Source organism: Armigeres subalbatus, chromosome 3 (genome assembly GCF_024139115.2).
Source record: "Armigeres subalbatus isolate Guangzhou_Male chromosome 3, GZ_Asu_2, whole genome shotgun sequence".
NCBI classification, from domain to species: Eukaryota; Metazoa; Arthropoda; class Insecta; order Diptera; family Culicidae; genus Armigeres; species Armigeres subalbatus.
Window position 1 is genome coordinate 373,448,017 of NC_085141.1, and position 13,722 is coordinate 373,461,738.

The window sequence follows — 13,722 nt, forward strand, 5'->3', positions numbered from 1 at the left end:
TACCACCCCGTCCCATCCGTACTGGGCCGGAAATTACTGTTCGACCGTAGTTCGATTTCCGCAGCGAGCTAAACTTCTCGAACCGCTAAACCCATATTCGAATGTTGGTTCGCGCGCTCTGCTGGGCGGAATGTTGCTTTTTGTTGCAGAAACCGAAGCTGTACCTAAACCAGACATACCGGAATTTACTTTATGCAATCCATCATCATCATCATCATCATTGGGTTCGGTAGAGGATATTACGTACCGAGAAATGAGATTGATATCAAACGTATCGGGTATCGCTCGGTGGAATAAGTTTAATCCGATTAGTATCGCCTCGTAACAAGAGCTTCCGTTTTGCGTTGGTGGAATGATCAGACCTCCATAATCGAATGGATGAAAGCTTTTCATAGGAGTTTCAGTTTGCAAATTCCATCACCGATTGTATGAGAATAGGAAGAATTGTGGGATGCGAAATAAATGATCCCTTCCAGTTGATACTTCATCGATGAAAGTAGTTTCAAACGGAGAAACACAAACAGAAATATATGTAGATGTAAAATAGAATGAAACGTAGAATTTTTTTCCACATGTTTTCAATGTATAAAATGAAAACAATCCCAATAAGGATAGACATGAAAGAAATAAAAACTTGTTCAATCCAAGCAAACCAGCTCCATATGACCTAACACGACAACGAACTGGTTGGTCAAAGTAATCGAAATATACAACGATGTCCAGTTGCTGCTACTACCGCCCAACCCGCCTACTGTTCCACGTAACTGAACCAGGAATCGAACGAAACCTTATCTGCTTCATTTCCGTTTTAATTTTCTCCATTTTCACTTATCTGCTTCGCTAACTTCACTGCACCAATCCGATGTTCGTTCTCTCGCCCCATCTATCTATCAAAACTAGGTCATCCTCGGGCTGGAGCACATGCACAAGCGATTCATCGTGTATCGGGACCTGAAACCGGCCAACATTCTGCTGGACGAGAACGGGCACGTGCGAATATCCGATCTGGGGCTGGCGTGTGATTTCAGCAAAAAGAAACCCCACGCCTCGGTCGGGACGCACGGCTACATGGCGCCGGAAGTGCTTTCCAAGGGTACCCCCTACGATTCCAGTGCCGATTGGTTCAGCTTCGGGTGCATGCTGTACAAACTGCTGAAGGGCCATTCGCCCTTCCGGCAGCACAAAACCAAGGACAAGCACGAAATCGACCGGATGACACTGACGATGGTGGGTTTGTCGGGAGGGCGTCGTTTAAATTACATTGCATCATCGTGATAACTGTTTGTGTGATTTTCAGAACGTCGAGCTACCGGAATCGTTTAGTAAAGAACTGAGAGATTTGCTGGAAGGGCTACTGCAACGGGACATAGACAAACGGTTAGGCTGTAAAGGGGGAGGGTAAGTCCATGCACCAAGTTTTTTTTCGTCTGGGTTCAAAAATTTTCGCATATTGAATTACAAATTAGGGCGGACGAAGTCAAAGCGCATCCATTCTTCACCGGTATCGACTGGAACCAGGTGTACTACCAGAAGTACACTCCACCGCTGATACCGCCCCGGGGGGAAGTGAACGCCGCGGACGCCTTCGATATTGGCTCGTTCGATGAAGAGGACACCAAAGGTATCAAACTGACTGAACAGGATCAAGAGCTTTACAAGTACTTCCCGCTTACCATCTCGGAAAGGTGCGTCCCAGCTGCGGCATAGATTCTACGCAAAATTTACTTACATTTTTTCCTTACTTTCAGATGGCAGCAGGAGGTCGCAGAAACAGTATTCGAAACCGTCAACCTGGAGGCGGACCGACTGGAGCAGAAGCGGAAAGCAAAACAGAAGCAGCGTTTCGATGCGGACGAGAAGGACTCCGACTGCATACTGCACGGGTATCTGAAGAAGTACAGCGGCTCGTTTGCGTCGGTGTGGCAGACGCGGTATGCTAAGCTTTATCCAAATAGGTGAGTGCATCACGGATGCAGCTAGGGCTAATGTGATGTTGACTACTTGGAACTTATCGGTTCTTCAATCAAACAGGCTAGAACTACACACGGAAAGCGGTAGCACGAAGCCGGATCTGGTGTTCATGGACCAGATCGAGGAGGTGGCGCCGGACTACGTGCAGTTCAAGAACGAGCAATGTATACAGATTCGGTTTCGGGATGGCATCCGGGACGGACGGCTGGTACTGACGATGGCGGTAAGTAGTTCAGTTCATTATCTTCATCTGCATTCATAAATCCGTTGCCAACACACATCAAATTCTCCCTAAGGGACCCTTCTTACTCATGCGGTAAGACGCGCGGCTACAAAGCAAGACCATGATGCGGGTGGCTGGGTTCGATTCCCGGTGCAAGTCTAGGTAATTTTCGGATTGGGAATTGTCTCGACTTCCCTGGGCATAAAAGTATCATCGTGTTAGCCTCATAATATACGAATGCAAAAATGGTAACCTGGCTTAGAAACCTCACAGTTAATAACTGTGGAAGTGCTTAATGAACACTAAGCTGCGAGGCGGCTCTGTCCCAGTATGGGGATTTAATGCCAATAAGAAGAAGAAGAAGAAAAAGACACATAAAATTCTCAGCGACCTTCAGAAGACCAGTGAACTTTCAAATAGTTTTATTTTTGTTCTTTAATAAAAATAGTTTTGGCGGCCGAAGGCTGGTTCATCTCTGAAGGTTGGGTAGTTATTGCAAAATTTGCAAAATGGTTTGGGTAGGGTTGGAAAATGCTTAACAAGTCGGGACGGATCGAAGGTGTTTCCATGGGAGGGGTCCTTATTTTGTTACGAGGGGTCGGTCGTTTTCCAGTTTAGTCGTTTCTGGATCGATGTTCGAAGAGTTGATAGTTTTGAGGAACCAGGTTGTCAGATCTGTTTGAACAGATTAATGTCCCTTTCCTTCACTGGTCATAAGACGAGTTCGTACGATCGCATTTGATTGCCCTACGGACTCGTCTTATGACAAGTAAAAAAGATGCGGCAATTATTTAAAAATTGTTGACCGAAAGCTGACACTTGCATGCTTCGCAGATGGGGTTGAAGTGACTACCACCGAGCTTGTGTGTGGCGTTGGTGTGCCTCATGCCGAGCCTCGACAAAATAGCCTGCTCGCGTCGGCTCATCAGGTCATCTTCCGGGCGGGTGGTGTTTTCGAACTGTGATGCTTCGTGTCGCGTCGGATGTTTGCTGGCAGAGAATGTCAGGGCCGTCAGCACACTTGTCGAGTCAGAGGCGATTAGAGTCCGCTTCGCTCTGGTACAAGCCAGGGTCTGGAGGAAGGCCCGACCGTAGCAGCACGCGTGTTCCACATTGGTTACGACAACTTATATTTAGTCACTATAAAGTTGCTGCAACCATTTTTCCTAACATGTGCTGCTCGGGCAGTTTTCGCTGAGAATACCGAGACGTAATTTGGTAGACGGTAGAAAGTTTCTTCGATGCCGTCAGAAACGACTCCGCTGCCAATCCTATACCTTTGGTTTTATACCCGCCCGTGAAAATGATTTCGGAATCCTACTCAAAGCTTTGGAGTATTCGGTCGTTGAATAGGGTCTGATCAGGGTTTGCAGAAATCGCTCTCAATAGATAACGTACAACGATAAAATTAAAGGCAAAAACTGTTTCGAATCATAACAAGTCATGATAACAAATTTATCAAACTTGTATAGGGGAAGAGGCCCCAAAATTCCCCCCCCCCCCCCCGTGCAAAACGTCTTTTGTGGTTTCCCTCATATTTACCGTCATTAATATGTCCGTAGATCTAGATCTAGAAACTAGATCTAAAATTATGTAGGATAAGCGAAGAAAGTTTCAAAATAGTGGCAAAACGCCCTAGTGGCAAAAACCTACAAAGTACCCCTAGTAGCACAGTTCACATCGATTTGGTTGCAGCAACTCCAATGTGACTGGATTTGATCGCATATGAGTCACAGTGACTGATATGTAACAAGTGTGCTACTCGGGACTTGCGTCTCCACGGACTATCCATACTAGAATGCTGATTCGCCGACGCGTGGTACTTTGTTCCCTAGGAGCCGCCTGCTGAAAAGCGTTTTGCCTCATGAGTTTTCCGGCAACAAAATATCACCACTTTTTTGAAATGTGAATATTATCAATATGATTGAGATTTTTGACAATTTTTGAATGACATCAACTAGCTATCTTGTTTAACTGATGCATAATGTAAAAATACCCATGAATAGCGTTACAAATAAGACAATAGAGCAGTGTTTGCTTAGCTAGGGTATATTGCCCCCCCTTCCCCTACAAGTGTGGAAAAACAGATTCGGAGGCAGCTCCCACAGAGAAGTGATGATTCTCGCTTTGTTTAAGCTTTTTAAAAGAAATTTATGTTGAGGTATAGCCTCCCGAACCAGTTCTTTATCAGGACAGCTTGATAAAAAAAGTCTCTCGCGGTATGTACATATCGTATAATAAACGTATACAGATATGATAAGTGAAAGACTTTTTCACTCTCTATTGGATTCAATACCTGGGTCTGATCCAGCCCTAAATGAGCTTCAACAATACAAGTTAGTACTTGGAAAAAAGCTTTTAAATATATCTATCAGCTGAGGGTGATAATTGAGATATGATAATTGGGAAGTGCGAAGCGAGATGTTTTTTTTAATCTTTATTAAGTTTTTTTAATCTACAGACTAAGTTCAACACCGTAAGCTAGATGTTGAGAAGTGAGTGGTGAGATATAAGATAGAAAGAAAAAGGAATTGGAGAAAAAAAGAATGAAAAATGAATATAGGAGGGAAGAGTAAGGATACGGATGAAGGAGAAAAGAAGAAGAAATAAAAAGGAAGGAAGATAGAAAAACCCAGATCAATCCACCTAGCGTTGGTGGTGCCTTTCTCGCGCATTAAAAAAATAAGAAAACACATAAGAGAAGTCGAAGTAGCACTTCAAGGGGATAGATTTGGCTTTTTCCATCAATTCATATGCATTTGCGGTCATTTGAATGCATTGCTGCAATCTCTGAAAAAAAAAATTTATCGTTTTTGAAATAAAAATTCCCAGGGGAATTTTATCGGCATTTTATGGCAGAAAAACAATGTTTTTTCAATAACTTCGGAACGCAAAGACCGATCGGCCCAATCTTCAATAGGAAACAACTAGACCGCAATCCGCGTCGACTGCAACTTGTTGCAAGCAAATCGAATAATGCTAAGTACCAAAAAATTTGTCTCACATTTTTGTACACACACACACACACATACATACATACACAGATACAGACATCACCTCAATTCGTCGAGCTGAGTCGATTGGTATATAACACTATGGGTCTCCGAGCCTTCTATCAAAAGTTCGGTTTTGGAGTGATCCTATTGCCTTTACGTATACTTTGTATAAAGCAAAAAGGAAGGCAAAAGGAAGAACTAATAAGGAAGAAGGAAGAAAAAGAAGAAAGATGGAAGAAGAAACAAGGGAAAAAGGAAGAATGAAGTAGGAAGATGGAAAAAGAAAGATGGTAGAAGGAAGAAAGAAGAAAAAACAGAAGAAGAAGGAATGCAGAAGAAAGAAGGATTATGAAAGATGGAAAAAGGAAGACGGAAGAAAGAAGAACGAACTTACTTGTCACATCTCACTTCTCATTTCTCTCTTCTAACTTCTTATTGCTCGCATCTAAATTCTCATTTGTAACTTTTCACTTTTTATTTCTCACTTCTCACTTGTCAATTCTCTTTTCTTACTTTTTACTTTTCACTTCTCACTTCCTACTTCTAATTTTTTACTTTTCTCTTTTTACATTTTACTTTTTTCTTCTCACTTTTCACTTCTCACTCCACTTTTCACTTCTCATTTCTCACTAGTCACTTCTCATTTCTTACTAGTCACTTCTCACTTTTGCTTTTTATTTCTCATTTCATTCTTGTGACTTCTCATTTATAACTTTTCACTTTTTACTTCTCATTTTTCACTTTTTCTTACTTCTCACTTTGCTTTTCATTTTTCATTTCTCACTAATCACTTTTTATTTCTTCTCACAAGTTATTTTTCTTTCACTTCTCACTTTTTACTTCTCATTTTTCACTTTTTATTTCTCAACTCTCACAAGTCATTCCTCTTTTTTCACTGCGCACTTTTTACTTCTCACTTCTCACCTATAGCTTTTCACTTTTTTCGCTTCTCACTTAGCTTTTCATTTTTCTCTTCTCACTTCTCACTTTTTATTTCTCACTTCTCAATTTTCACTTTTCATTTCTCACTTCTAACAAGTAATTTCTCTTTCCCACTGCTCACTTTTTACTTCTCACTTTTCACTTTTAACTGACGACTTTCACTTTTTACTTATTACTTTTCACTTTTACTCACTTCCCACTTATTGCTTTTTATTTTTCATTTCTCCCTTCACACTTTTTAGTTTCTACTTCTCATTTTTCACTTCTCACTTCTAACTTCATTTTTCTTACTTTTCACTTTTTTCGTATCACTTCTTGCTTCTCACATCTCACTTTTAACTTCTTGTTACTCACTTTTTAATGCTAACCTACAGTTTTTTACTTTTCACTTTTTACTTCTCATTTTTCATTTCTCATTTCTCACTTCCTACTTGTCATTTCTCACTTCCAACTTCTTATTGCTCACTTCTCGCTTTCGACTTGTTACTTCTCACTTTAATTTTTATTTCTCATTTCTCAATTCACTTTCTACTTCTCACTTCTTATTTCTTATACGACGTGAGAAACGTTTCATTCCTCATTTCTCGCAGCTCACTTTTCTTTAGTCACTTTTAGCTACTCGCAATACAAAGATATTGCCCAACTATTTGGTCAAACGGCGTTCGGCCAAATGCCCATCCTGATGGCGCTGTTGAATGTTGGTGCAAGTATTGTGAGGACGTCCGAAAGGTTCATGCTTGTCTCTTCCAACCCGTGTTGGGGTCGGTTGTTGATGATTACATTGGCGGTCGCTGCTGGTCCTTCGTATGGAGATGGCTTTGAGCATGTTGACCCTGGTCGAACAATCGCTCCGGACCCGATTAAGGTGGTCGCAGAAGCTCAGCCGCCTGTTGTCTGTGATGTTTAGGAGTCTAACGGTCTTTTTGGTGATCGATCGTCAAGATCATCGATGTCGGTACCAGACATCATGCACGCGTACAAAAAAGGATGAGATTGAGCAACGACTGCTACGCGCACATAAAATTTAGCGCGTGCGAGTCTCACGAAGCTTGTGTACCTCACATTAACATTGGTGAGTCGCATTGAGACATCTCAATGCGATCAGCTCATGCGCTGTTTGCCAGGGCAAACCTTTGCAAACAACAGCGGAGATGCGTAAAACAGCTTGGGCGGGAAATTTTCATTCAATAATATCGTCGCCTAAGTAACGCCAGCTATGGATTTCTAGCGCATGAGATGAGTCTCATGAGACGTACATTGAGACACGCTCACTTAGTTATTTCATGCGCGCTAGCTTCTCTCGTCGCACTGAATCGGTGCTACGTGAGCTTTTGTAGCTCATGGCACACTGTCTCATCCATGTATACACGAGAATTAAGAGACTCTGGTCGGTACATGACTTTTTTTCATATCCCTAATGGTTTATCAGCATTCAGGCTGTTTGGTAAACCGAAAGAAGGACGACTAGCTGCGATCATTTTGAGAAAGACGCTACATTGCCCTTTTTAAGCGGCGGAACGCTCTGCGTCGGCTTTTTACGGATTGTTTTGTTGTGTCCCTCCACCAGTCAATCGCACTTTTACCTTGTGTTGCGCTGGTTTTGGGGATACTGTTTCTTCCCGAGCAGCACAGGTGCGTGCGTGTCAATTCTAACCCCCACTGGCTGGCAGCAGGGTTGACAATAGTCATTCTCGTCGGATGAAGAAAGCGAAAAAAATTTAGTCTTCGTCATAACATTGCACGACGCAACACCTATCCGTTTTCTTCGCGCCACATGCGTACCACGGCGATAGTCGCGCAGCCAAAAGTTATGATGATTTTCGTCGTAACTTCTTCATACAATTGATTGCACGTCATTATATACGGACATAATAGCGTCTCAAATTAACAAATAGTAGGAATTTTGGTAACATAACTGTATCGATAACATTCATAAAGCTTTCATACGTTGCTTCAAATTCATTATTACAAAGGATTAGTAAAAATCTTCGCATGACAGCTGCCGCTTGAAGAATAACGGTATGAAGTCTTCGCTCTTCGATGTCGTCATGACGATTTGGTTACTCGACGAAAGCTAAAGTCGTGCGCGTCATTGACGATGTGTAGAGTAGCAATGAAGACATTGCAACTCGTCGCTACTGTAGCATTTCGTGCTATGACGATGACTATTGTCAGCCCTGGCTGGCAGTGATGTTATGGAGGAAAGCTGTATGTATTACAGGCCGATTTTAACCAGAAGTTAGAAGGTGTTAGCTCTACTGCAGATCCGGTGACCCATGTCAGACTGTCTGGTATTTCATGCCCAGTCCGAGGCCACTTTCACTTACAATAAGCCCCGCCTGTTAATGCTACCATTATCTATTGGACAATGGATCCGTAAACAAACTTCCGGATTAAACAATCCAGCGCGTATCTAGTGTTATAAATTGTAATCATAATAAAAATATATTGGAACAATCTCACCAAATTTGTCCATTCCCTGATGGCGGAAATCTTGGTAACTACGGAGTCAAATTCGTTAGAGCTTTGGCCATCGGCAATCAACCACTCGTACTATTATATGCTGTCGACATCGGCAATCGGTCGTATCGGCGACAAGAATTAGTTGAACGGCAATTCCAGAAATTCCAATTAAACCTAAATTGCTGGTTCCCACTGCACTTACGTCAACTTTTGCACGTCGACGGCACTTTTTTTCTTATTGTTGCCTAAGAGATGGTTTCTGACAATTCGACGACGGTGGCGGGGCGGGTTGCTGTCTAGATCGCGCCCAGTTTTTCTCACGAATTCGAAATAAAATGGACCAATCAGCCTGATCGTCTGAAATTTATGTATGGGTCGTCACACTTCACTTAACCCCCCTTACCTCACTAAGCGTTACGTAATTTGTGGACGTTCCCCAAGAGCTGGTAATTTAAAACCCACAACTGGCGGATAAATACCACGGATCACAGTTTTACGTGTTGGGACGTCCAATTCAAGAGTTTCTTCCTCTACGTTAGTGGGACACCCGCAAGAAGAATGGTGTTATTGTGGATTGTAATGATCATAAATCTGCGAGGTGAGACGTGCGAGCTCAATAGATTCTTCTTCGGCGTTGGTGGGACGCCCACAAGAAAAATTACGCACGCAAGATTTTTATTATTCCACGATGGTAGATGGTATGGTGTTATCGTAAATCCGAAAAGTCACAAGTGCTCAGAAACTTTGATTTTATTGAGAACAAATATATCCGCTCATGATTAAAACACGTCTATCGATAATGTTTCAGATACGCTTTCTAGTTTTTGTTGCTGTTTGTTTGAAATTTACAGTTTCGTCTGTCCCTCTGTGTGTCGGTGGGCGTCACTGCGTTTCTCAATTTACTGAGCTGGTCTTTGATGTTCAAGTTGGCTTTGAGTTTGTTCATTGTGTCGATGAGGTTGGTAATTTTGTGGACCAACTCCTCGATTGTGCCATTCTTTTTATTGCCTCATGTCGACTTCTGCCACTTCCTTGCTGTTCCTGCATAACAATATTCTCCATTTGTGTTTCTTTCCGCTTGTTTTCCTCCTGCATTCCTTCGATATAGTTGTTTTCTTGGTCGTGATCTCCTGGTCCTTGCTGGAACTTTCCACGTTTACAAAAGAAAAAAAACTTAGTTTGGGCCGGTGCAAAGTTCCAGTTTTCACCGGGTTTAGGCGTAGGGAATATTATGATCGACGTGAGATGGTTGTCTTTCTTGCAGAACTTGCAGCTAGCAAGTTCATGACATTATTGTGGGGTATTGATTTGGGCGTTTGGGAGCTTCGTCTTTGCAAATGGGTTTATCCATCGGGGTGGTGCTGCAAACAATTACCGCAGTCATCCCGTAACAAAATGGCGTCTGCGTTAGATACGACACATCTCGACGAGTTTATCGCCGTTAGATGATGTTCATCAGAGTTTCATCGCTGAATCGGTTCATGCTAAACATGCGTTTGATTTCTGACCTTCAGAATGTTACTCGCTTCTCTGTTATTATTGCTGGCTCCCTCCATCGCACAGTATTAAACTCGTGTTTTAAACGCGTTTGTTTAATAGTGCCTTTATTATTCAATTTAGCGTAATGGTGTCTTTGAGACATTTGATCAGAAAGTTAATGCGCTTCTTTGGAGATATTCGGCTTACTCATCAATCCTCCTAAAAGTGAGTTTTATTGGATTTTTTAGTCATACTTGATTTAACTGTAACTTGACAACGGGCAAATTGTGGCAGTCAATCTCATTCGCATAATAAAGTACAATTGATGGAATTTAAATTAATATCTGAACTGTAGAGTTGTAAGCGGATGTAAGGAATGTTTCACCAAAAACCATTTCCTACTATGCAAAGCAGAAATGAATCTCCCATCACAAGGAGTTGATGAACCAATGCATCATGCGTCTCCATATGCTTGTATGCTTCAACGTCAAACTTGTTCAAAGCATGTTGGCATAAAAAGCAATAAATTTCGCAAAATAATGAAATTACGAACTTGGTGTCTTCGAAAAAGTTTTTCAGGAGAACTTTTGCTACAACACTCACGAAGACATATACCTTGCATGTTGTAAAGTGTAAAAAATATATTTTCATCACACTTTAAGGAGGATCAATCATAAGGCTGAATACCTTCAAAGAAGCGCAACAACTTACTTATAAAATATCTCGAAGCCGCCATTACGCTAAATCACTTAATAAAGGTTGCGCTGAAAACGCGATTTTAGCCACCGTGCATCGTTCCGCCGAGGTAGGATTCTACTTACAGAGAGGCGTGGAGGAAAGTATTAAAGGCATTCCAATATCATCGAACACACACCGACTAGAGAGTTCGTGTATTCACTATCGCGGGAGCCCGACGGAAGTTCAGTGTTCCGTACAAGTCTTTTCCCTCCGCGTACCGAGCATTGCGCTCGCATAAACGAAAAAGTTTCGTGTTCTTCGCACTAACGAGGAAAATTCGTAACACTACCGATGAACAAATCTTCAGACTAAAACACCGAGCGTCACCTTGGAATTATAATGCGTTTTATCGCCGTATGTTATTTATCCCGGATGTTACTTGCAAATTTTGAATATCCAACGGTTTTTGCGAATTTTAATAATAAAAATGATTTGTTCCCGCCGTAATGGATAACTTAATGGGACGGTTTCATCTAATTTTTTATTAAATTCAACTAATCTAAAGGTTTCTTTCAATTTATTTTTCAGCAAACTGAAAAGAAGTTTAAAGTGATAAAAAAAATCCAAAATCCAAATCCAAATTATCCATAGATATTCAATATATACTCACAAACTCCTGAGGTTTCTATAAAAATCAGTTCACTACCCCTTTATCTTCTTCTATATACATAAAAATTAATTTCTGTCTGTCTGAACCTTATAGACTCCGAAAGCACTGAACCGATGGGCGTGAAAATTTGTATGCAGAGGTTTTTGGGGCCGGCGAAGGTTCTTAAGATGGTTCGAGACCCCTCCCTCTTTTGGAAAGGGGGGCTCCATACAAATGGAACAAAAATTTCTGCATAATTTGAGAACTAAGCAGAGAATAAATCAATTTTAGACGAAACGAAGTTCGTCCTAGCTATAACGATTTTCATGGATATTTCTACCTCACGCAACAGTTAAACAATATAGCTAGCTGATGCCATATTGAAATTAGAAAAAATCTCAATCATATTGATAATATTCACATTTCAAAAAAGTGGCGATATTTCGTTGCCGGAAAACTCATGAAACAAAGCGCCTTTTAGCAGGCAGCTCTTAGGGAACAATGTACCATGCGTCGGCACATCAGCATTCTGGTATGGACAGTGCGTGGAGACGCGAGTACATTGTATGATAGTTAAACAAGGGCGTTTTGCCTCGCCGAAATGTTAGATGTTTCATCAAAATGTGGAAAATTTCAGTTTTTCCTACATTCCTATCTATTATTTTGACACTTTTCTCGCCTAACCTACATAATTTCACGTCTAGTTTTTTTAGGGCTATCTCAAACATGGTAAATATAAGTGAAAACGTTTTGCCTCGGGGGGGGGGGGGTCTGGCGTTATGGGGTCTCTTCCGCTAAATAAACGCAAACTCACAGTTGGCGCCTAGTTAGACGCCACAGGCTGAATACGATGCATCCAACTAGTTACAATTTTCCTTTCTTCCTCCACCATCCAGGACGAAATCGGCCTCAAGGAGTGGTCCCTGTCGCTGCGCGGTGCCCACAAGGAAAGCCAGGAACTGCTCGGCTCGATGGCGAAGAAGGCCGGCAAAATCTACGGCACCGAGCGGGACGCCTCCAAAGCCAACGTACTGATCTCGTCGTCTACCACCGCCAATTCCAACGCCAGTGCCACCAACAATTCCGCCGGCACCGGCGGCCAGCGGAACGCCAACGGGTCCTCCAACTAGCGGTTACTGTTGCGATCTCGGTCCTGCTTCATAGAGCCGAGTCGTCTGAAGGAACCCCTGCTGAAGATGAAGTGCAAGGACACCTAAAACCGTGTAGGTGGCGACGGCAGCAGCATGTCAGGTCGTTTTGGTTTCCTGCCTGTCGGTTCTGTGAAGGCTTTTAGTTAGACATTGTGTTATATTTTTTTCAATTCTGCTCTGCAGTATTTAGGTATGTATAGACATTCTTGTTTTTCGTTTTCATTTTCGTTTCTTTTGGAGCAACTTGGGACGTGAAAAAACGGGTTTAATCGGAACGCATTGGCTATTCGTGGGCATTTCAAAACAAATAGTAGGAAATTCGAAGCGAAAACAAGAGTATTTTCCGCCGACAGTGATATGAACAAAGTGTGAAGCAAAACAGTGAATATTTTAATCAGTAGGCGTTACGATTATACAAACAAAAGCACACATACACACAATGAATGGAAATGCTGACAATGATATAGCGATTCGGTCACCGCATCAGTGCTGACTTTGATAGTATTTGTTTTGTTTAGGTTGGAAAGTGAAAATAAAGCAGGTGGCGTTTTGAAATAACAAGCCCAACAAAAGCGCGGCCTACTATGTTTTCATTTTTTGATGTATCGCACGATTGTTTTCGTTGTATTTTATTCTTTTGAGTATTAATTTTGTTAGTGTTTATGTTTTGTAGTATTGATGGAAAGTCAGTATTGAGCAGTGAAGCATAACAAATTATAGCAAAAATAATTCCTAGAGTTAGCGAATAAATGTGTCAATTTAGTATTGTACTTCTTTATACCGGAAGAAGCAAATCATGGAAGTAATATCTAGTGATGTTTATACAACTGTGACAACCGAAGAAACTAGATGGAAGAAAACAATAAAAATGAACAAAAAATTAACCCAAATTACTAGCATATGTTGAGCGAACGAATGGCGCAGAGTTGTTTATAAATATAATGTAAAAACAACAAAAAAAACTGTAAACTCAATCTAGGCGTAAATATCCTAAAATATGGATGAAACAATCACAGCAGTCGTGTGACAAGTCGTTGTGTCGCGTATCATTTATGTGACATAGTCAGTGGTAGTTGTTTGTTTTAGTTTATTTTTCTGTTGTGAAATTTATGATTTTTGTTGTAAGTTCGGGGAAAACGTCAAACTATATACAATTAATGTCAATCCAAA

The 13,722-nt window shown here is 41.5% G+C and overlaps 1 protein-coding gene across 2 annotated transcripts in view; it reads left to right on the plus strand.

Moving 5' to 3' along the window:
* Window positions 1–13,436, plus strand: part of LOC134226492 (G protein-coupled receptor kinase 1) — a 543,976-nt gene extending 530,540 nt beyond the window's left edge. For both annotated transcript variants that reach the window (XM_062707302.1, XM_062707301.1), the window contains 6 exons: window positions 901–1,227; window positions 1,298–1,398; window positions 1,467–1,685; window positions 1,749–1,955; window positions 2,032–2,194; window positions 12,298–13,436. In XM_062707302.1, the coding sequence (XP_062563286.1) occupies window positions 901–1,227; window positions 1,298–1,398; window positions 1,467–1,685; window positions 1,749–1,955; window positions 2,032–2,194; window positions 12,298–12,531 (1,251 nt within the window). In that variant the 3' untranslated portion in view covers window positions 12,532–13,436. The remainder of the gene's footprint in view (window positions 1–900; window positions 1,228–1,297; window positions 1,399–1,466; window positions 1,686–1,748; window positions 1,956–2,031; window positions 2,195–12,297) is intronic.
* Window positions 13,437–13,722: the final 286 nt, after the last annotated feature.